The following is a 24,287-nucleotide window of genomic DNA, read 5'->3' on the forward strand; positions in this document are numbered from 1 at the left end:
AACCATTCAAAATACAATACATTTACTACTTATATTATGTACACATGGCTATAAATATATTGTCAGTTTAACTCGACTATTATTATTATTTTCACTACTTTCCATCTCATGAAGTGTTTGAGGACTATTACCTAACTTCTGTGTATGAACAATACATATACAGTGACCCCCCGACTTATGATGGCCCCGACATATGATCATTTCAACATATGATGGCCTCTCAGAGCCCATCGTATGTTGAAGGCAGCATCGAAATATGATGCTGCTGTGTGTCGGGGTCATCATACAAACGGCTATCTGACAGCGCTGACAACTTCAGCAACTGACAGATAGTTGTTTAATGTCCCCGTTCTGCCTCCTGTTACCCAATGAGCTGCTGGCTGCCCTCCCCTTCCTTTCCTATAGAGCTGTAGTCGGCAGGATCGTTATGAAGGACATTCTGTCCCCCCTGAAGGTATTTAAAGAACTGTACAGTACTGTATGCGATGTCACACATCACATACAATACATATACACACTATACACCCCATACATCAATGTTTCCCTATCAGTGTGCCTCCAGCTGTTGCAAAACTATAACTCCCAGCATGCCCAGACAGTCAATGGCTGTACATGCATGCTGGGAGTTGTAGTTGTGCAACAGCTGGAGGCACCCTGGTTTGTTAAACACTCCCCATACACTCCACATACAATGGTCATCCCAGAACCAATTAGCAGTTTCCCATAGAGATATGTATTCAACATACAATGGTTCCGAGGCCCCAGAACCAATTACCATTTTTACATAGACATATGTACTCGACATATGATGGTTTCAACATATGATGGTTCTCCTGGAACCAATTAATATCATATGTTGAGGGACCACTGTACTACTTGCCAGTTCATGTTCTTTCTGTTCTGTACAACTAGTAAATGTTACTCACTTTCAGGACCATCCAGTGGTGTAATCTTTTTTATCACCTGTATCATATTAACCTCTGTCAATTCCTAAAGAAATAATCTCACATTTGCTACCCTTCACTACAGGGTTGTGAAATGGTGTCACACTGAATAGATTCTGATTTGTAAAGAGATGTTAAGGGCTTTTCTGAACATCATTTATTGACAATCTATTCTCAGGATGGGTCATCAATGTGACTGTTGCCAGCCTACACAGTGAATGGAATCACAAGTGCAGAGTTTGTACTTTATATAAAGCTGTATATCATTGTATATAGCAATATGCCATGGCATAGCAGTAAGGAGTATGTGATCGGTTGTGCTGTGATTGGCTAGAGAAGTAAGGGAGGAAGTACCTGTGCACGTACTTCCTGCAAACGACTCAGTTATGGTCGTGCCCCTGAAATGGAGAGAATGAAAAATAGCTGTGCACATGGAAGGAATTCTCCAGGGCTCAATAACAACAGGGCTGTCACCATGTTTAAGGGTTAACAGGAAGCTATGGTTATGTAAAACTGTGGTGACCCACGGTGTATGGTGGGACCACGGGGTGTAGCGGTGTAGGTGGCTGAGCCAGATGGTATTAACCCCTGGGGCAAGATGTTGTTAACCCCCAGTGTTCGTGACTCCAGAGTGTTTTTTGGGTACCGGAACCACACAAACGGTATCTCCACTATTCCAATGGCTAGTTAGTGAAAGGAGTCCACAACCAGTTATGGTTTAACGGAGGCTTTACTGAGTTAAATGGGTACTCTAAGGATAGGGGATAAGATGTCAGATCGCCGGGGTCCTGCTGCTGGGGACCCCTGGGATCTCGACTGCGAAACCCCGCTATCATTATAGCACAGAGCAGACCCGCTCCATGCGTAATGACCAGCGATACAGGGGCAGGAGCATCATGACGTCAAGGCCCGCTCCTTAATGCATGTCTATGGGAGGGGGCGTGCCACGCCCCCTCCCATAGAATTGTATTGAGGGTGGGTCGTTATGTCACGAGGGGGCGGAGCCGTGACATAACGATGCTCCGGTCCCTGTATCGCTGGTCATTACACACGGAGCGAGTCTGCTCTGTGCTGTAATGATAGTGGGGTGCCGCAGTGGTACTCCAGCGATCTGGCATCTTATCCCCTATCCTTTGGATAGGGGATAAGATGTCTTGGGGCGGAGTGCCCCTTTAAGACAGATGGAATTATCTTCACAGCTAAGCCAGATTCCCAGAGAGGTGTCCAGGAACCCAGAAGGACCTCGCAGCTTGCTGAGACCAATGAGATTTGTAATAGACTTTAGAGATTTGACTTCAGGCTTTACTTTAGACTGGACTTGACTATTTGTAGTGACAGCAGACATAGACTTTTGACTTACTGGAATGACTGTAGCTTTGTGGCCTTCCAGATGCTGGACATGTACTGGCTAGTTTTCAGTAAAGGAAGAGAGTGAATTGTAATGGCCACCCCTTTATATAGTGGAGGACTGGACTAAAGCCCATTGGTCAAGCTGCGGTTAATAGGTTAAGCTAGTGCTCTCTGGGTAACATAATGTGACAACATAACATAACGTGACATTCCGCAGGTCCTTCAGACATCTCACAGGTCCTTTAGACTAGCTATACATTAATACACTGACTATAATCCTATGACAGCAAATGATACTTATAGCAACAGCAGGGGAGACACTGCAGGAGAGCCCCCAGGTCACTGAGGGACTCAACCTGACAGAGCCTAAGTGTAGTAAAGGATCATGTCCTGTACTGGGACATTACAAAACCTATTCCCTATCCTGTGGGATTTTAAACATTTTATTTTATGTATGCTTTATTGTATCATAGGGTCTCCAATAAAACTAGAAGCATTAAGACATTTTTGTCCTATTTCTGTTTAGGCTTGGACTGGCAGACCAGTGCCCGGTCCCACCTCTTTGCGCCCCTCCTGGATGAGAACAGGAGAAGGAGCAGTATTCGCTGCTGTCAATTTCCTTTTTAGGGTACATTCACACGTACGCAGATTTGATGCGCAGGATTTGATGTGCAGGATTCTCTGCTGCAGATTTCAATGTAAACAAAATGACTGAGCACAGCATCTAATCTGAAGTTACAAATCCTGCGCATCAAATCTGTGCAGGGTCTTGTACGTGTGAACGAACCCTTAGCCTGTGTCCCCCAGCAATGCTAATACCTGATACTGTTCATCTTCAAATCACACTCACAAACAACCCCCTCTCCAAAGGTTACAAACATGCACACGTCCAAATATGTAATTTTGGCAGTACCATGGTATCAGCAACATCTACCGGCAGGAGGTGGAGGTGACCTGTGTTGGCATTCCATTTCTACTTGGTTATGTGATCAAGCTGGGATGTTAGCAACTTTACAGTTTTGACAGAACAAGAAATGGCCATGTCCCACCTTTAGGTCTAAATGACCTGCATTCAGTAACTACCTCACTCAATGGTATGTATACTACATATACTACTATACTACATTGCTCATCATGCCTAGGTGCCTTATAGTTCACATGGGAGCTATAAATGCCTGTCTGTATATTATTCAACTTGTAATTGCAGGGCACATTTGTACTATTCACAATATTTGCATATATTTAAAGGGGTATTTTAGAGAGAGGACTTAATGACAATGACTGTCTGACAGAAAGAGCTAACAAATTGAATGAGAAATGAAAGTCTATACAAAGACTAAAAGTGCCCATACACATGTGACAGCTGTTGGCTCAATGTCCATTTGGCTGATGAGTGGCGTAGCTATAGAGGTCACAAGGGTCGCAATTGCGACCAGGCCCCATAGCCAGTACTATGTGCTACAGCAGCAGGTCCGGCTGATAGGTTGGTCCATCACTGCTGGTAACGAAATTTCAACAGCCGGGCCGGTGCAGGGCTGGAAAGACCAGGCGCTGCTGGGAGCAGAGGTGTCCCCGCAGACACACACGTCTGCGCCGCCCAAGCCCTGAAGTGTCCCTGCCTCTGAACACGCTGCATCCTCGGCATCCGTTGAGGGTGAGCAGCGGCGGGGGAGGGGAGTAGTTTTGGGAGGAGACCCAGGATGATAGATACATGTGAATGTATGTACCCGTATTTTTCGCCGTATAAGACGCACTTTTTCTCCCCCAAAACTGGGGGGAAAAAGTCGGTGCGTCTTATACGGCGAATACACCCCTATCGCGGCGGTCCCTGCGGCCATCAACGGCCGGGACCCGTGGCTAATACAGGACATCACCGATCGCAGTGATACCCTGTATTAACCCTTCAGACGCGGCGATCAAAGCTGACCGCCGCGTCTGAAGGGAAAGTGACACTAACTCGGCTGTTCACCGCGGCGGTCCTGAACAGCCCGACTGAATAGCCGGGTTAGTGCTTACAGGACACCGGGAGGGACCTTACCTGCCTCCTCGGTGTCTTCTCCATTCAGGGATCCCCTGTATGGCCGGCGCTCTCCTTCCTCGTCATCACGTCGTCGCGCATGTGCGTCGGCGTGCATAACGACGTGATGGCGGCAATGGAGAGCAAGGATACCCGGCCGGCAGCAGAGACTTTCCGGAGTGACGGGGACACAGAGACAGCGATGGAGCGACATCCAGGGCAGCGGTGACGGGTCCGGAGTGGCGGGGACACGTGAGTATTACCTCCTATGCAGTGGTCTTCAATCTGCGGACCTCCAGATGTTGCAAAACTACAACTCCCAGCCAACGGCTGTCCGGGCATGCTGGGAGTTGTAGTTTTGCAACATCTGGAGGTCCGCAGGTTGAAGACCACTATTGGGTTCAAAATCTTTATTTTTTTAGATTTTGCACCTATAAATTGGGTGCGTCTTATACGCCGGTATGGACGAAAAATACGGTCGAAAAATACGGTATGTATGCATGAATGTATGTGTGTGTATGTGTGTACAATTGCCCAGGGCCCCCACCCCCAAGCATGCAGCATCCTGTAGTGAACCTCTCGGCAGCTAATGGCTGCTAGCAGAGGTTCACATTACATGGCAGCTGCTCAAAGCTGCCAGGGCCACCTTAAAGGGGTACTCCACTGGAAAACATTTTTTTTTTAAATCAACTGGTGCCAGAAAGTTAAACAGATTTGTAAATTACTTAACCCTTCCAGTACTTATCAGCTGCTATTATGATCCACAGGAAGTTCTTTTATTTTTGAATTTCCTTTCTGCCTGACCACAGTGCTCTCTGCTGACACCTCTGTCCATGTCAAGAACTGTCCAGAAAAGGAGAAAATCCCCATAGAAAACCTATCCTGGACAGTTTCTAAAATGGACAGAGGTGTCAGCAGAGAGCACTGTGGTCAGGCAGAAAGGAAATTCAAAAAGAAAAGAACTTCCTGGGGATTATAACAGCAGCTGATAAGTACTGGAAGGATTAAGATTTTTTTAATAGAAGTCATATACAAATCTGTTTAACTTTCTGGCTCCAGTCGTTTAAAAAAAAAAAAAAAAGTTTTCCAGTAGAGTGCCCCTTTAAGAGGAGTTCCTGTGCTACCTTAAAGGGGTAGTCGAGTGGTGAAAAACGTATCCCCTATCCTAAGAATATTGGATACGTTTCAGATCGCGGGGGGTCCGACCGCTGGGGCCCCCCGTGACCTCTCTGTACGGCCCCATGCTTGCTGGCCAGACAGCGCGTGTTGACCACTGCACGAAGCGGCAGCCGACACGCCCCTCAATACAACTCTATGGCAGAGCCAGAGATTGCCGAAGGCAGCGCTCCGGCTCTGCCATAGAATTGTATTGAGGAGGCGTGTCAGCTGCTGCTTCGTGCAGTGGTCAACACGCCCCCTTCCCGCGGGCTGTTGGGGCCCCGTACAGGAGACCGTGGAGGGCCCAGTGGTCGGACCCTTAGGATAGGGGATATGTTTTTCACCACTGGATATCTCCTTTAAGAAACCTTTTTCCATGCTCCTTTGCCTCCGTCTTCACTGTTCTCTATTACAACCAGCGGCAGCTCCTCCTGCTGGTGTAATATCATGAACCCTACCTCAGGAGTCAGGACATGGAGGAGAAGGGGAGGAACCCAGAGTGACCCATCCCCTGCGATGTGCATCATGAGGTGACTGACCCCCACAGCACCCAGCTTACATAAAGTGAGTGTATTATGTGTAAACTGTGTATGTAATGTGCAAATATATGTATATGTGATGTATAGACTGTACTGTGTTTATACACTTGTGTAGTATGTGTCTCTGTATGTGTAGGTTTGTATTTATATGATGCCTGTATGTAGCATGATGATTTTTGTCATGCATGTAGAGATACTAAAGAGGTTGTGCAGCAGCTCTTCCTTTCTCCAAATCTGGCATTGAAAATGGAGGGACATTGTTGCACGCTAGGTAAAACAATGGCCCTCATTTACTATTGCAAACCTGACATGTTTTGTCGGGTTGTGCGCCAAATTCTGTCACAGTGCGCCAGAAATTCTGTCTGCGCCAGAATTTGCGCCAGAATTGGAAAAACCCCGACTAACTCTCTATTTTTGCTAAGAAAACCAAAAAAGGTGCGTGGCCACCGGGAAAGGGGACGTGGTCTCAGAAAAGGGGCATGTTCCCGTCATTTTCACAAAAACCGTATTTTGAAAATTTTGAAAAATACATTTTGATCAAAAAGTACAAGCCCACTCGCCACGTCAAGGTCACCTAGTCAGAGTGGGTCCCTTACCTGACTACCTTACCTATTGTTACTGTGATGCTTTGTCTGTGGATTGGTGTGGCCCGGAGCCAGGGGCTTGGTCAGGCAACAGTGGGGCTGCCTGACCACTGGGTCACTCCCCCTGTGGGCATGGTGTTGCGGTGGTGGTGGCCGCTGCCCGGCGCTATGCCATTGTTGGGTTAGAGACCCACTCTAAATAGATGGCCATGACTTGGCGAGTGGGCTTGTACTTTGTTGATCAAAATGTATGCTAACAACCTGTCAGTGTTTGAATTTATGCTGAGAAGCAATTAGATCAAAATACAAATTGTGGATGTGCGACTGAGTTTCTTTTTATCTTTTTGTTTTACAATTGTAGCCTGGCCCCTCTTTCATAGCCAGCACTCTGCTCCACCCTTTCGGCCAAGGCATTTTTAATTAGCAGGAGACTGCATAAGGGTTTCCTCCTAGCATTCTCCCAGCCCTCTGGCAGGGAGCACTTGGTAGGTGTTCACATCGGTGTGGTTGCACTGCGGCGGTCATTGTTTTTGTGATGCTTTGTCTGTGGGATGCTGTGGCCCGGAGCCAGGGGCTTGGTAGGGCAGCAGTTGGGCTGCCTGGCCACTGGGTCGCTCCCCCTGTGGGTTTGATGTTGTGGTGGTGGTGGCCGCCGCCCGGCACTACACCAATGTTGGGTTAGGGACCCACTCTAAATAGGTGGCCTTGACGTGGCGAGTGGGCTTGTACGTTTTGATCAAAATGAATACTAACAACCTGTTAGTGTTTGAATCTATGCTGAGAAGCAAGTAGATAAAAATACAAATTGTGGATGTTCGGCAGTGTTTCTTTTTCTCTTTTTGTTTTACAATTGTTTCATTGTTATATTTAGAGGGTACTGTGTCTGGCAGTATAAACGGGGCAAAGTGTGTGGCAGTATTATTAATATATTCATAGGGTATTGTGTGTGCCAGTATTATTATATTCAGAGGGTACAGTGCATGGTAGTATTTTTTTTCAGGGGGTCCAGTATGTGGCAGTATTACATTCAGGGGGTATAGTATTTTGCAGCATTATTGTTTTGATATAGAGGATGAGGATCTGCCAATAAAGTGAGAAACCAATGATGTCTGGGTGTCAGACTCTGCAAATAGTAGATATAGCTGGAAGAAGTCCTGGTGCCTGGATCAAAAGAGAAGACGTCCCTCTGGCCATTGGTATTGTATATTCTCCTGACTGTCCCATCAGAGCTGTAGTCACTTGTGAGTTCTGCATTGATGATGAGTAATACTGTGCCCCAATCTGTGGCTCTCCAGCTGTTGCACAACTACAACTCCCATAGGGGGAGATTTATCAAAACCTGTCCTGGGGAAAAGTTCCTGAGTTGCCCATAGCAACCAATCAGATCGCCTCTGAAAAATTAAAGAAGCGATCTGCTTGGTTGCTATGGGCAACTTTTCCTCTGGACAGGTTTTGATAAATTTCCCCCATAATGCCTGAGACTCTCCAGATATGATGGTTGTAGCTTAGCAATAGCTGGTGAGCCACTTGAACCGAGGTGAACAGTGGGGGTCCCAGCAGTTGGACCACCACCAAAAATAAAATGGGTTGCTTATTTTAAAATGCCCGAACCATTTTTGGTCCCAGTCTGGCCCTGGCGCAGGGGGGCCCATGGCAATTTTTAGCATCGGGGTCCTGTGGTGTCTATTTAGGCCCATGCTGATGACTATCTATTCTGATCAGTCCATGCACATGAACTTTTGACTTGGCCAAGTGTTTATTCGTTCAAAATTAAGAGAAGAGTGTTACGCTGCTGCCAGACTCATGGCATCAGCTCTTCTCTCTGAGAACCAAAGGATCGAGCTGTTCAAACCCAAATGCCCAGTCCTGATCTCCCCCGACATCATAGTTCGGGCGAGAGTTGGGGGTCTTCATACATTAGACAGTTGACGTAGTTGAAGGTCACTCAAATAAAATGTTGAGGCCAGACTTGAAATGAGTAGCTCATGCATGAAAACCTATAGTTTTAATAGTGTTTGGATTCAAATATTGCTGTTAACAGTGGAATAGCTAGCAAAAAAAGGCTTTATTATATTAAGGTTTTAAAATATTTTTAAAGCAATGTTTTTGTATATTATCATGATAAAAGGCATGATATCTAATTGTGTACTCTGTATAATAATAGTTTATGGCCTATAACATTATTTCTTCTTGCTGTCCAAGGGTATATGAGCTGTTAGAGTAATAAAACATCAGCAACCAGGCAAATGACAGATCCATTATTATTACATTTCCTCTTGCAGGGGGATTTGCTGGAAAATGACTAAATAATAAGATATCCGGGTCATGTGAATGATAATAAGGATGCACAACAACTTTAATATGTCTGGAGTTAATGCAGGTTATTGGCTCTACAGTCCGTCTTACAGGTTAAGAATGTCAGGAATATTCTACTTTTTATCAAAATAGTCAGTAAAGTGCCAAGTCGGAGACTGTAAGAGTCCTAACACTCTATTTGTGTTAAGATATTGTAGATATTGGCACAAGCTGTTAGCAGTTTAGAAGAATCTGACCAGCTGATACGGGCTAATACTGGATGAGACTGTGAATAACATTGCTCCTAATGCCTTTTGTTGGGGAAACTCATTTTTATTAGCGTATAAATTTGGGTGTTCAGTGCACTGGGGGGTGTTACTTTACCCCTAAGAGTTGTGTCTTTTAACACTTCATGCACCAACGAGGCCCCAAGTGCGGAAGTGCATCCAGTATTATGACCTGAGACAAACAAACACTAACTTTATTGCATCCAATTTGTTGAGTGCTGGGATTTTCTTTACATGACGAGGGCAGATTGAAGGTTCCTAAAGAATTACAGCAAGCAGAGATCTTGAAAACTGTACACATTTGGAGTTTATGTTGAGTGTCCACATTCCAAATTCTTGAGCACGATTGAGCACTTGCACTGGATGAATGGTACTATGCACTTATACAGTTGCCTATCATTTGCTATTGATGATCATAGTAAGAGAACAAAAAAATATATATACATTTTTTGCAGGATCTATTCATGCGGGTAAATTGTTTAGTTAAAGGGGTACTCAGCCCTAAGATATCTTATCCTCTTTCCAAGGATAGGGGATAAGATGTCTGATCACGGGGGTCCCGCCGCTGGGAACCCCCGCAATCTCTCATGCAGCACCCACTATCATCAGCTTCACGGAGCGAAGATCGCTCCGTGTCTGATGACTCACGATCATGGGGCTGGAGTATGGGGATGCCACGGCTCCACCCATTGTGACGCCACACCCCCTCCCATAGACTTGCATTGAGGGGGCGTGACATGATGGCACAAAGGTGTGACGATACTCCCGCCCCGTGATCGTGAGTCATCAGACACGGAGTGATCTTCACCCCGTGAAGCTGATGATAGCGGATACTGCATGAGAGATTGCGGGAGTCCCCAGTGGCGGGACCCCCGCGATCAGATATCTTATCTCCTATCCTTTGGATAGGGGATAAGATGTCTTAGGACCGGAGTACCCCTTTAAGTAAGGTATATCAGCCAAATGTGTTATTCAGGCATATATTTGGCCAGTGAAATTTGGTTTTTTGGGCAAATACCATATGTCTAGAAGTTCTTATAAGGTATACACCCAACATGCTTTACAAGCATGACGTGTACACATTTATATTGGACAGTGGCATCAGTTCAATAGAGCATGTTGTGTGTTTCCACATAAAGGAATAGGTAAAGTCTAAGCCTATACAAAAACTACTCATCTCATACTACAGTAACTGTATATGCAACAGTACAGATGGTTTATGCTACTCATCCGATACTTAGTATAGAAGACTATTTTTTATTATATTTTGTTTTATGAAATGTTTAACTGTTGTGATTCAGAGGACTATATTATCTGCTGTACATATACAACGCACATGTTTAGGTTGGGTACAGACATATCCTTGAGCATTTTTTTTTAATCTCTTTTATTACAGGACATCTAGCAAGACTCTGGCAGAGGAAAATAAAAATGGGGATGAAAATATTAACAAGGAAGAATGCATAGAAAGTACCACACTACAGATCCGTACAGGCCCGGAACCTGTATCTAGAGAACATGAAATCTCTGAAACAAACTGTCAGTCATTTTACTCAAGGATGGAGGGGGGTATTGGTGAGATAAAAGCAGAGAAAGATAAAGAGGTCATTTTGTGCCACAAGATAACTCCCAAAATGATTGAGACTCCAAAGGGCGACACAACGGTTCAGGTCCCTGCGACAAGGAAAACAGAAGGACGTCAAGGTGCTATGGTAGAATTACAGCTGTCCCTCTCACAAGACAGGAATTTACATTCAGGAGGTGTTCCTATTGTGACTCTGTTAGGTGCTGAGACATCCTCTGAAGCAGAGCACAGTGTGCAAAGAAGTGATGCGGATGCTTCAACATGTATTACTAAGAAAGAGACACCTATACAGAAGGCATCTACCACATTCCAGATAACAGGCAAGCAGCAAGCAAAAATCATCCCAGTCAGAGACGCACAAGAAACAACTTTCCCCAGGGTTGAACTGATCTTAGACTGCTCTGGCAGAGAAAATGAGTCCAGATCTTTGCCTGCTGAGGGGTGTGTTAGGTCTGTAGAGGAAGGTGGGCACTCAGTGGAACCTCCTTCTACTGTCTCCTTTGGAATCACAGTAGAAGACTCAGAGCAAAGCGAGGAGGATCAGCAGGATCACACCAGACCTAACAAACACAGAGCCAGGCACGCCAGTAAGTAGCATATATTTGGCCATTCATTACTTTTTGTATTTGGACACTTGCACTGATTTCCTATGGCCTGTAATCTGTTATTCCTACTTTTATCCAATAGTGATTACTCTTCTGCTACAATAATACGAAGCATCTATGTGTCTGTACGAGAAATGTGTGTTGCATGAAAGAGCTCGACAATTCAAAAGAGGTTAATTGATAGTTCATTGCAAAGTAAAATGAGACTTGTTGAGATGGACTGTAAGCCTACGAGTGAGACTGGATGAGGAGCTTGATGATCCTTGCAGAAGACAGTTTGACAGACACTAACATGTGGAGTGCTGGGTAGCTACCTGATCCTTTCCATTTTGTGAGTCTGCTAGACTGTGAAATGAACTTACTATTTCTTCTGCCTTGATCCCTTTAGAGGTCAGACACAAATTCTATTCTAAGACATGAGCCTGACGTAGTCCAAAACGACATGCTGACTTTACAATATTCACTTAACTTTCCTGGATAACATTACTAGGGTTTGTAGTGGAAGCTGGAAATCATAGCCTGGAACTAGAGTTGACTATCAATTAAACTGATATATCATCGTTATTGGTACCAGTCTTTGTAGATGTTTGTTGTATCCACTATAGATATTATTGATCACTACAGACGTAAGTGCTGGTATTAATAAAAAAAATAATCTGTGAATGAGGAATAGTCTGCAGGCATGACTTAAGTTTGACAGCGATCTTAGCAGCAATTGTGCGACAGGCAATAGTTGTCATTCATATCACCGTCTTCTGATGAACCACAGGGATTTGCAATGGTTGCTTTTGATATCATATTTCATTTCTAAGGCCATGCATAGGGTTATGTTCACCTGAAATGATTTTGTCCCCAAAAAGCTGAGTTCCCAATGCTGTCACATGTCATGACCGGAATAGTTATTCACAATTATTATGAACACATAGTATATAGGTCAGTATATATAGATTCATTTTCATCGGTATTTTTTTTTTTTTTTACCAAAACCAAGAGTGGAACCAACACAGAGAAAAACTATTTGCAGCTTTTTCTATGCTCTGGACCCACTCCTGGCTTTGGCCAAAAATAATGACCAAAATGAAGACCAAATACTAACCAAAATACTGTGCACCAAAATACTATGTATGAACCCACCGTCATATATCTGTGATGAGATATAGAATTTTTTTCTATCCAGGCCAGATAACAATTGGCTCAGACAGATCTGACCCCAATGGTGATAGAAAATATTATTTATATTGTCTGTTGATTGTTGTTTGAAAGAGCTAAATTATTATGTATCGAGAGATGATTTATGTTTTATTTTATTTTTTTCTGTTTGGAATTGTATTTGGTTTTATACTGGTGATGTTGTAGTTGTGGAATATTGCTTTTTATATAGCTCAGCAACATCTCACTATATATTATAGTCATATCATATGAATTATTTCTATAGTGACGTTATGATTGAGTTATAAGTATGTGTTTTCATGTTGTCATTTTTGTGCATAAAATTAGCTGAGGTAATAAAGGGTTCAGGGTTAAAAAAAAAATTGAAATTACAATATTTTTTTGAATAATTAAAAATCCAAATAGAACGAACTGTTAGTTTGTTTTCAACAACAAAATAATTGCAAAATAAAAGCAGCATCTGACTGTCCTGAAGCGTTGCCCGGCCAGTGTATGACTATCTGTTTATCTAATCAGCTGCTTGAAGATGTCACATAAACTTCAGGGAAGGGACAGGAGAAACTGTTGGAATGCAGTGCTGAGGTAAGGGCGCTGTAAATAAGAAGCGAGCCCCAAAGCTTAGGCAAGAATTCAAGGAATACTTTTCAGCACTTCTTAGAGTTTTGACACAGTTGTGCGGTAGGTTTACTAAGAATATCTTGTGTGACATGTATGAATGTATGAATATGTACGCATGACTTAATTTAATACTAGAGAATAACTTTAAGCTCCATTCACTTGACTTGTTATTGATGCAATTTGACTTGTTAATATGAGCAAAAATATGAAAATGCTTTAAAGGGGTACTCCGCCCCTAGACATCTTATCCTCTATCCAAAGGATAGGGGATAAGATGTCTGATCGCGGGGGTCCTGCCGATGGGGACCCCTGGGATCTCAGCTGCAGCACCCACCTGTTGCGGCTTCCGGCAGCGCTGAAGGCTCTCATCCTAACGCCTCCCGACCACGGTGACGTGAGATCGTGACGTCACAACTCTGCCCCCGTGTGATGTCACGCCATGCCCCCTCAATGCAAGTCTATGGGAGGGGGTGTGACGGTAATTCACGATCTCACGTCACCGTGGTCAGGAGCCGAAGCCAGCGTTTCCGGAAGCCGCAACAGATGGGTCCTGCAGCCGAGATCCCGGGGGTCTCCAGCGGCAGGACCCCCGCGATCTGACATCTTATCCCCGATCCTTTGGATAGGTGATAAGATGTCTAGGGGCGGAGTACCCCTTTAAATTCTAAGGAGAAGCTCTGTGTGAAAGAAAGCCTTTGTTTTAGTTAACCTTTATTGCAGAAATGCATAAAAGAATAAAAGAATGAATGAATGAATAAATCCATCAATTATCGTACCAGCCACTTTAGCTGGCCATAGATGTATTCCGTATTTTTTGCTGTGTAAGACGCACTTTTTGTTCCCCAAAACTGGGGGGGGGAGTCGGTGCGTCTTATACGGCGAATACACCCCTATCGCGGCGGTCCCTGCGGCCATCAACGGCCGGGACCCGCGGCTAATACAGGACATCACCGATCGCAGTGATGCCCTGTATTAACCCTTCAGATGTGGCGATCAAAGCTGACCGCCACGTCTGAAGGGAAAGTGACACTAACCCGGCTGTTTAGTCGGGCTGTTCGGGACCGCCTCGATTTCACCGCGGCGGTCCCGAACAGCCCGACTTAATAGCCGGGTTAGTGCTTACAGGACACCGGGAGGGACCTTACCTGCCTCCTCGGTGTCTTCTCCGTTCAGGGATCTCCTATAAGGCAGGCGCTCTCCTTCCTCGTCATCACGTCGTCACGTACGTGCGTCGGCGTGCGTAACGATGTGATGGCGGCGACGGAGAGCGAGGATACCCGGCCGGCAGCAGAGACGTGAGTATTACCTCCTATGCAGTGGTCTTCAATCTGCGGACCTCCAGATGTTGCAAAACTACAACTCCCAGCATGCCCGGACAGCCAATGGCTGTCCGGGCATGCTGGAAGTTGTAGTTTTGCAACATCTGGAGGTCCACAGGTTGAAGACCACTATTGGGTCCAAAATCTTTATTTATTTAGATTTTGCACCTATAAATTGGGTGCGTCTTATACGCCGGTGCGTCCTATAGGGCGAAAAATACGATACATATTTCTCAGGATTTTCCAGACAGAAAATCATCAACACCATGAGAAATATAATAAATATAATGCATATGCATTGCCCTTTATATGTTTTTATCAGATAACGGTAACGAAACACAATTGGTCATAAGAAATAGTTTTTAGTACCACAGGCAAAATTGCTTTCAAACCTGCATATTTTAGTCAGTATTTTGGATCAATATTTTGTTTATGTCAAAACCAGGAATGGGTCCAAACAAGGAAGCAGAACAATTCTTTTCTCTGTTCAGGTTCGTCTTCTGGTTTTGGCTTACAAATATTGATCCAAAGTACTAACCAGAATCCGCAAGTGTGAAAGTGGCCTTGAATGTAAAGCTGGTCCCAATATGTTTAGAACATTCTCATTGGCTTTATGATCGTTATGTTACTAATCTCCATTAGTCAAAACACTTATTTCAAATAATTTTTTGGGTAAATGCTATGAATTGCTATGATCCTGAAAAATACATCGGGGGTATTGCAAATGCGTAATTTTTCATGCAAAACAAACAATTATACATGGGAAAATAATGTAATTGGGGAAAATATCTTTTCACTTAAAGGGGTACTCCGGCGCTAAGACATCTTACCCCCTATCCAAAGGATAGGGGAAAAAATGCCTGATCGTGGGGGTCCCACCACTGGGGACCCCCGTGATTTTGCACGCAGCACCCTGTTAGAATCAGTCCCCGGAGCAGGTTCGCTCCGGGGTCTCATAACTGGCGATCACAGGGGCCTATTCCCTTTGGATAGGGGATAAGATGTCTTAGCACCGGAGTACCCCTTTAAGCCCCCTTGCCAATGAAATTTCAGATTTCAAAATATCTGGAATGTTCAGTGCATCAAGACCAAAATCTTCCTGTTTAGTATTGGTGATTTAACCCTATCCAATACCTGCCGGGGGGGGGGGGGGGGGGGAGTAGGGCAGTAAAAAAAAAAAAAAAGAAACAGCACTCTCTTACCTTTCTTGCTCCCACACCGTTGCTGGGATCACAGCACAGAATTCGGTTCCTTGTGTCCAGCGCCTCCAGGTTCGGTGCTGAGGCTGCTGATTGCATAAGTGGCCATGTGACATCACATCACCAAACGCTGAAACTCCCAAACCAAGTTCTTTGATTCCAGGGATAATAAGAGAGGGTCATTTCTACCATGGTCCTGCCATCTTTTATTAATGTCAGTTAGGTTGGGAGCACCAGTTTTTAGTCAATATTTGAATTAACATGTATTAGTGCATGAATTTGGGCTAATGGTGATAATAGGGATGAGTGATTAGGGAATCTGATGAGTCTCCCTAAAATCTTTTCTTAGGGCATACTTAACCCCTTAAAAGGGTACTCCGGTGCTTACACATCTTATCCCCTATCCAAAGGACAGGGGATAAGATGCCTGATCGCGGGAGTCCCGCCGCTGGGGACCCCCGGGATCATGCACACGGCACCCCGTTTGTGACGTCACATGGGGGCGGAGGCGTGGCGTCACACGCCGCCGGCCCTGCGGTCGACCGTAATCAGACACGGAGCGAACACACTCCGGGACTGATTACAAACGGGGTGCCGCGTGCATGCTCCCGGGCGTCCCCAGCTGTGGGACTCCCGTGATCAGGCATCTTATCCCCTATCCTTTGGATAGGGGATAAGATATGTAAGCACCGGAGTACCTCTTTAAGCACAAATGTTTTGCATTACCAATGGATTATGGGTCGCACTGTACAGCCCAGTGTCAGAAAGCTGGGTTTGCGTCCGTGATCTTGGGTCTTCCAGCAGGACAATTACCCCAAACATACATCAAAAAGCACCCAGAAATGGATGGCAACAAAGCACTGGAGAGTTCTGAAGACTCCAACTCTAAATCCCATTGAACACCTGTGGAGAGATCTTAAAATTGCTGTTAGGAAAATGCGCCCTTCCAATAAGAGAGTCCTGGAGCAGTTTGCAAAGGAAGAGTGGTCCAACATTCCGGCTGAGAGGTGTAAGAAGCTTATCGATGGTTATAGGAAGTGATTTCAGTTATTTTTCCCAAAGGGTGTGCAACCAAATATTAAGTTAAGGGTCCCAATAATTTTGTTCAGCCCATTTTTGGAGTTTGGTGTGACATTATGTCCAATTAGTTTTTTTCCTCCCTTTTTTGGTTTAGTTCCAATACACACAAAGGGAATAAACATGTGTATAGCAAAACATGTGTTGCTACAATCCTTTTCTGTGAGAAATACTTCATTTTCTAGAAAAATTTCAGGAGTGCCAACATTTAGTGCCAACATTTACGGCCATGATAGTAGTGTGATTGGCTATGCCAGGCCACATCAGTGATTGGTGGCAGGAAGCAGGTACCCTCCTCCACCATTTTAGCTTACCGAACCCTCGCGATCACGTCACCGGGTTTTGGTAAGCCCATCTGAGCTACCACAAATTTTTACTTTCACTTTAGACGCCGTGATTGGCATTTACATGGTGTCTAAAGGGTTAAATGCCGTGCATCGGTGAGATCCTATCTCTGCTCGGCATAAGCAGTGAGTGTCAGGCTACTAATGGTAGCTGACACTTACTGCTCTGAGGGAAGTGCAGCTCCTGCAGTTGCTTTAAAAGCACTTAAAGGGGTACTCCGGTGGAAAACTTTTTTTACATCAACTGGTGCCAGAAAGTTAAACAGATTTGTAAATTACTTCTATTAAAAATGTTAATCCTTCCAGTACTTATTAGCTGTTGAATATTACAGTGAAAATTCTTTTCTTTTTGGAACACAGTGCTCTCTGCTGACATCACGAGCACAGTGCTCTCTGCTGACATCATGAGCAGAGTGCTTTCTGCTGACATCTCTGTCCATTTTAGGAACTGTCCAGAGCAGCATATGTTTTCTATGGGGATTTTCTCCTACTCTGGACAGTTCTCAAAAAAGACAGATGTCAGCAGAGAGCACTGTGCTCGTGATGTCAGCAGAGGGCTCTGTGTTTCAAAAAGAAAATAATTTCCTCTGTAGTATTTAGCAGTTTAGTTTTTAATAGAAGTAATTTACAAATCTGTTTAACTTTCTGGCACCAGTTGATTTAAAAAAAAAAAGTTTTCCACCGGAGTAGCCCTTTAAGTCGTCGGGGCATGAAGGTAAGCCCTGCCTCCTTACGTACCATGGTACAAGGGTGTACCTGTATGACCTGCATCCTTAAGAGGTTAAATGGAACCTGTCAGCTCTACATCTTGCTCAGAGCTGCACATAGCTTACATGGTCTCTTAGCTGATAGCTGTTTGCAAAGTTATAAAATCATGTTTACTTACAATCTGAAGTGCCATAGAGGCAGTGCTGAGCTACAATGTGCACACCCCCTCCCCCACCCTTCCTGCTTAGTTTCCAGCACAGATCTCTGCACATCAATAATGAAAAAAAGGGAAGGTGGTGTTGCTAAGCATCACCTCTACGGCACTTAAGATTGGAAGATAAATATAATTTTATAACTTTAACCCCTTAAGGACCAGGCCATTTTACAACTTAGGACCAGAGCGTTTTGTGAACATCTGACCACTGTCACTTTAAACATTAATAACTCTGGAATGCTTTTAGTTATCATTCTGATTCCGAGATTGTTTTTTCGTGACATATTCTACTTTAACATGGTGGTAAATTTTTGTGGTAACTTGCATCCTTTCTTGGTGAAAAATCCCAAAATTTGATTAAAAAATTGAAAATTTTCCATTTTTCTAACTTTGAAGCTCTCTGCTTGTAAGGAAAATGGATATTCCCCAAAAAAATTTTTGATTCACAGAAACAATATGTCTACTTTATGTTTGCATCATAAAATTGACAAGTTTTTAGTTTTGGAAGACACCAGAGGGCTTCAAAGTTCAGTAGCAATTTTCCAATTTTTCACAAAATTTTCAAACTCACTATTTTTCAGGGACCAATTCAGGTTTGAAGTGGATTTGAAGGGTCTTCATATTAGAAATACCCCATAAATGACCCCATTATAAAAACTGCACCCCCCAAAGTATTCAAAATGACATTCAGTCAGCATTTTAACCCTTTAGGTGTTTCACAGGAATAGCAGCAAAGTGAAGGAGAAAATTCACAATCTTCATTTTTTACACTTGCATGTTCTTGTAGACCCAATTTTTGAATTTTTACAAGGGGTAAAAGGAGAAAATGTATACTTCCATTTGTAGCCCAATTTCTCCCGAGTAAGCACATACCTCATATGTCTATGTAAAGTGTTCGGCGGGCGCAGTAGAGGGCTCAGAAGCGAAGGAGCGACAAGGGAATTTTGGACAGTACGTTTTTCTGAAATGGTTTTTGGGGGGCATGTTGCATTTAGGAAGCCCCTATGGTGCCAGAAAAGCAAAAAAACCCCCACATGGCATACCATTTTGGAAACTAGACCCCTCGGGGTATTTTCTTACTCAGAAGAAATGGGGTTACAAATTTTGGGGGGCTTTTTTACTATTTTTTCCTAATTTAGGGTAACTTTTTTTTTTCATTTTCCCATCCAAATTTAATGAAAATTTGTCAAACACCTGTGGGGTGTTAAGGCTCCCTATACCCCTTGTTAAATTCCGTGAGGGGTTTCCAAAATGAAGTCACATGTCGGTATTTATTTTTTTGCGTTTATGTGAGAACCGCTGTAAAATAAGCCACCCCTGTGCAAATCACCAATTTAGGCTTCAAATGTACATAGTGCGCTCTCACTCTTGAGCCTTGTTATGCGCCCGCAGATCATTTTACTCCCACATCTGGGGTATTTCCGTACTCAGGAGAAATTGCGTTACAAATTTTGGAGGTCTTTTTTTCCTTTTACCTCTTGTGAAAATAAAAAGTAAAGGGCAACACCAGCATGTTAGTGTAAAAAAAATTTTTTTTACACTAACAGGCTGGTGTAGACCCCAACTTTTCCTTTTCATAAGGGGAAAAAGGAGAAAAAGCCCCCCAATATTTGTAGTGTAATTTCTCCTGAGTACGGAGATACCCCATATGTGGCCCTAAACTGTTTCCTTGAAGTACGACAGGGCTCCGAAGTAAGAGAGCGCCATGCGCATTTGAGGACTAAATTACGGATTGCATAGGGGTGGACATAGGGGTATTCTACGCCAGTGATTCCCAAACAGGGTGCCTCCAGCTGTTGCTAAACTCATAGCATGCCTGGACAGTCAGTGGCTGTCCAGAAATGCTGGGAGTTGTTGTTTTGCAACAGTTGGAGGCTCTGTTTTGGAAACACTGCCGTACAATACGTTTTTAATTTTTATTGGGGGGGGGGACAGTGTAAGGCGATGTATATGTTGTGTTTTACCCTTTATTATGTGTTAGTGTAGTGTAGTGTAGTGTTTTTAGGGTACATTCACACTGGCGGAGATTTACAGTGAGTTCCCTGCTAGAAGTTTACGCTGCGGCGAAAAATTTGCCGCAGCTCATACTTGAAGCAGAAAACTTACTGTAAGCCTGCCCGTGTGAATGTATCCTGTACGTTCACATGGGGGGGGGGGGGGGCAAACCTCCAGCTGTTTCAAAACTACAACTCCCAGCATGTACTGACAGAACATGCAGGCTGGGAGTTGTACTTTTGCAACAGCTGGAGGCACACTGGTTGGAAAACCTTCAGTTAGGTTCTGTTATCTAACTCAATATTTTCCAACCAGTGTGCCTCCAGCTGTTGCAAAACTACAACTCCCAGCATGTACTGATCACCGAAGGGCATGTTGGGAGATGTAGTTATGCAACAGCTGGAGGAATCGCAACTACAACTCCCAGCATTCTGGGATTTGCAGTTTTGCAACATCTGGAGAGCTACAGTATAGAGACCACTGCAAACTGTGGCCCTCCAGATGCTGCAAAACTACAAATCCCAGCTTACCCAGACAGCAAACAGTTGGGTGGGCATGCTAGGAGTTGTAGTTTTGCAAGATCTGGAGGGCTATAGTTCAGAGACTACCATATAGTGGTCTCAAACTGTAGCCCTCCAGCTGTTGCAAAACTACAACTCCCAGCATGCCCAAACAGCTGTCTGGCCATGCTGGGAGTTGCAATTTTGCAACATCTGGAGTGCTACAGTATAGAGACCACTATATTGTGGTCTCGGACTGCAGCCCTCTAGATGTTGCTAGGCAACTTACCGGCTTCCGTCGGATCCAGGGAGCCTGCTGCACGACATCGCCGCCCGCCGATCTTCGCCCGCAGCCTCCAGATCGGTAAGTGGATGTCGGCGCCCTGTCCTCTTTGTTTTCCCCGTTCTGCCCCGGCTATTGTGGGTGGGCAGGACGGGGAAAACGAAAGTTAACCCCCCTGCCCCCGATCTGCTATAGGTGGTCGCGTCTAGACCACTAATAGCAGGGATAGGAGGGGTGGCACCCCTGCCACCTCGCTCCTATCCCTTTAGGGGGATCATAGGTGTCTTAGACACCCGCGATCCCCCTTATATTCCGGGTCACCGGGTCACCATAGACCCGTAATGACCCTTAATCGCGCAAATCGTAAGTGTGAATTCACTTGCGATTTGCGCCGATCGCCGACATGGGGGTTCTGATGATCCCCCTGGGCATTTACGCGGGGTGACTGCTAATCGATATCAGCAGTCACACCGGTCCGGTCCCGGACCGGAATTCCCACGGACATATGAGTACGTGCCTGGTCCTTAAGACCCAGGGTGCAGGGACGTACTCATACGTGCTTGGTCCTTAAGGGGTTAAAAACAGCTATCAGTTAAGAGACAGGTATAATTTGTTTTATCTGCCTGCTTTATTAGCTATCTGACCAGGCCTGTAGCTCTGAGCATTGTATAGAACTGACAGAGTCCCCTTAAAACTACAGATTTTTTGGGCACTGCCTGGGTGGACAATATGGGAGAGCAATAATATCACTAGGGCTAAGCCGGGGTAAGTTTCCTTAGGAGTCCAGGAACACGTTGGGTGCTACACGAGCATGAGTATTCAAATATGATATCAGTGTAGGAGAAAGGAAAATCGGAGCACACACCTGGAAACCCTGCTGCAACCATTTATTCAGTGTTCATGAATGGAACTTAGACATTACTTTAACCCGTTTCACGAGAAGAACAGAGCGGGGTAAAGTAATATCTATGTTCTATTCATGAACGCTGAATAAATCGTTGCAGCAGGGTTTCCAGGTGTGTGCTCCGATTTTCCTTTCTCCTACTTACAGTAGTCAAGGCAATAATGAATGAGAACAACAAGAAGAGTATTAGCTGATTCAACAGTTAGAAAATGATGGATTCTCAACATGTTTATTAAGTGCAGGTGGCAAGAGTGAGAGATGGGTTGAATATAAGGAGTAAAAGACAGATCTTACATGACTCCAAGGCTTGCTGCCACACATGGAAATGTCAGGTTTACGTAAGTCATTAGTTGGTCAAGTTCAGTTTTTTAGAATGATTCGGTTTTAGAAAATGACAGGACATGATGTTTGAGATAACAGACAGACAATGCAGAGGTGGTGTCTTGAGAAAAGGTAGGAAGTTGGTTGTCTTCGGTGTAGAGATGGTACTTAACTGGAGCTTGTTCTCAGAAAATTACATATTGTTTAAATCAACTTTTTATGTTAACCATATTTTTTTTCAAATTTTTGGTGATGTTTTTTTCTAATTTTCCATTTTGCTATTTATATTTTATAATAATTCTGAAATCTTGCTGTTTCCATTTTGGGCAGTAGGTCAAAAACTAAGCTGAGACTTCCTGTTCTGTGCAGATCATTTCCAAGTAATGCCCTTCTTATCAACACAGACAGGAGTACAGGGAAAAGTGTCTCCACTAGATAAGACACCATTCACAATAGCTGAAGCTTTGCATCGCCAACCCCACCTCCATAGAATGACCTTTAAAAAGGTCACGGAGAATGCCTAGTGTTATCTCTAATTCACGTGAATGGAGAAGGTCCTGTCCATTGTTTTCTATGTCCATAGGTCCTGCCGCAAAGCATATTGCTAAATGCTGTTAAAATAAACTCAGGTAAGATGGCAGCCCCTTTTATACTGCACACAAAAAATGAGACAAAAAATTACAATCAGAAAATAGAAACAGATTAGAAATAAGGACGTGTTTCGGTATCTGGCTTTAATCTGGAGAAAACTGTAGGTGCTACATCTGCTTTAAAGCTAAATCTGCAACAGATTGCAGGAATTATTTCCAACCTTTTCTATCACCTCCAGCCAGAGAATGAAAATAGATCTTCCAAACTTTATCTCTTTATATAGGAAGATGGGAGTCCTACTGACAATGTTGGATCCTTCATAGCCTTTAGCATTTAGACAAGGGGGCTGCAGTTAAGGCCTTTATACATGGGCTGATTATCAGTCAATTTAGGAACGTTCATTCCCAATAATCGACCCATATGCCAGTATTCCAAGGACTAGCATTCGGCAACAAACAAACAAAAGACTCTTTTTTTACAGCCAGTAAAATCTCCCAGTCTAAACAGAGGATGTGCAGCCACTAACAATGAATTTAAAGGGGTACTCCGGTGGAAAACTTTAAAAAAAAAATCAATTGATGCCAGAAAGTTACTGACTATCTTTGACCCACTGACGCTGCACTAATTCATCTTAATTTAATTCTTGTATCTAACATTTTGTATTAACATTTGTTGTGCCTACTAACTATGTCATCTAACATCTATGTGTTTACCAGTCATGCTATCTAATATCTTTATTGTGTTTGTGATACCTCATTGGCCTCCTCTCGTTCCCTGATGAGCCCTATTTACTATCGGGTGAAACGCGTTGGTTAGAGAGGTTAGCTTATCCAGTATTATCAAATTTTCTGTTTCCATTCCCTATCCACACTTAGTTTAGGAGTGTCCACCTTAGATAGGTAGGAACTCTAGTGTAGAGATTCACCTGTACCCTATTCCCCCCATCCCCCACGCTTTGTGGACTGTGTTTATATTTATGCACATATTATATGTTAGGCACTTTATATTTGAGTAAATAATATTTTCTATAATCTAGGTTTGCCTAATTGGTGTTGTCTTCTACTTTAAATATGCCAGAAAGTTAATCAGATTTGTAAATTACTTCTATTAAAAAATCTTAATCCTTCCAGTACTTATTAGCTGATGAATACTACAGAGGAAATTATTTTCTTTTTGGGACACAGTGCTCTCTGCTGACATCTCTGTCCATTTTAGGAACTGACCAGAGCAGCATATGTTTGCTATGGGATTTTCTCCTACTCTGGACAGTTCTTAAAATGGTTGGAGATGTCATCAGAGAGCTCTGTGTTCCAAAAAGAAAAGAATTTCCTCTATAGTATTCAGCAGCTAATAAGTACTGGAAGGATTAAGATTTTTTTTATAGAAGTAATTTACAAATCTGTTTAACTTTCTGGCACCAGTTGATTAAAAAAAAAATTCCACCAGAGTACCCCTTTAAATAAACTGCATGAAAGATCCAGCAATGTTTTGTGTGGCCCAACTGCACAATTGATTAAAGGAATCTTGATAAATAAGTACTTATCCCCTATCCACAGGGAATTGCAGGGGTCTGACTGCTGTGACCCCCCTTGATCTTCTGCCTGGCACCCCGACAAAGGTCGCTTCCTGCATGGGAAGAGCCAGGGTACTGGGCAGGAGATTGCGGGGAATCCAGTAACA

General features: G+C 43.9%; 1 protein-coding gene across 6 annotated transcripts in view; it reads left to right on the plus strand.

The window, feature by feature from the left end:
* Window positions 1–24,287, plus strand: part of SYNPO2 (synaptopodin 2) — a 330,432-nt gene that overhangs the window by 230,498 nt on the left and 75,647 nt on the right. For all 6 annotated transcript variants that reach the window (XM_056565740.1, XM_056565722.1, XM_056565731.1 and 3 more), the window contains one exon: window positions 10,571–11,346. In XM_056565740.1, coding sequence (XP_056421715.1) covers window positions 10,571–11,346 — 776 coding nt within the window. The remainder of the gene's footprint in view (window positions 1–10,570; window positions 11,347–24,287) is intronic.

This window comes from Hyla sarda, chromosome 1 (assembly GCF_029499605.1).
Source record: "Hyla sarda isolate aHylSar1 chromosome 1, aHylSar1.hap1, whole genome shotgun sequence".
In the NCBI taxonomy this organism is placed as follows: domain Eukaryota; kingdom Metazoa; phylum Chordata; class Amphibia; order Anura; family Hylidae; genus Hyla; species Hyla sarda.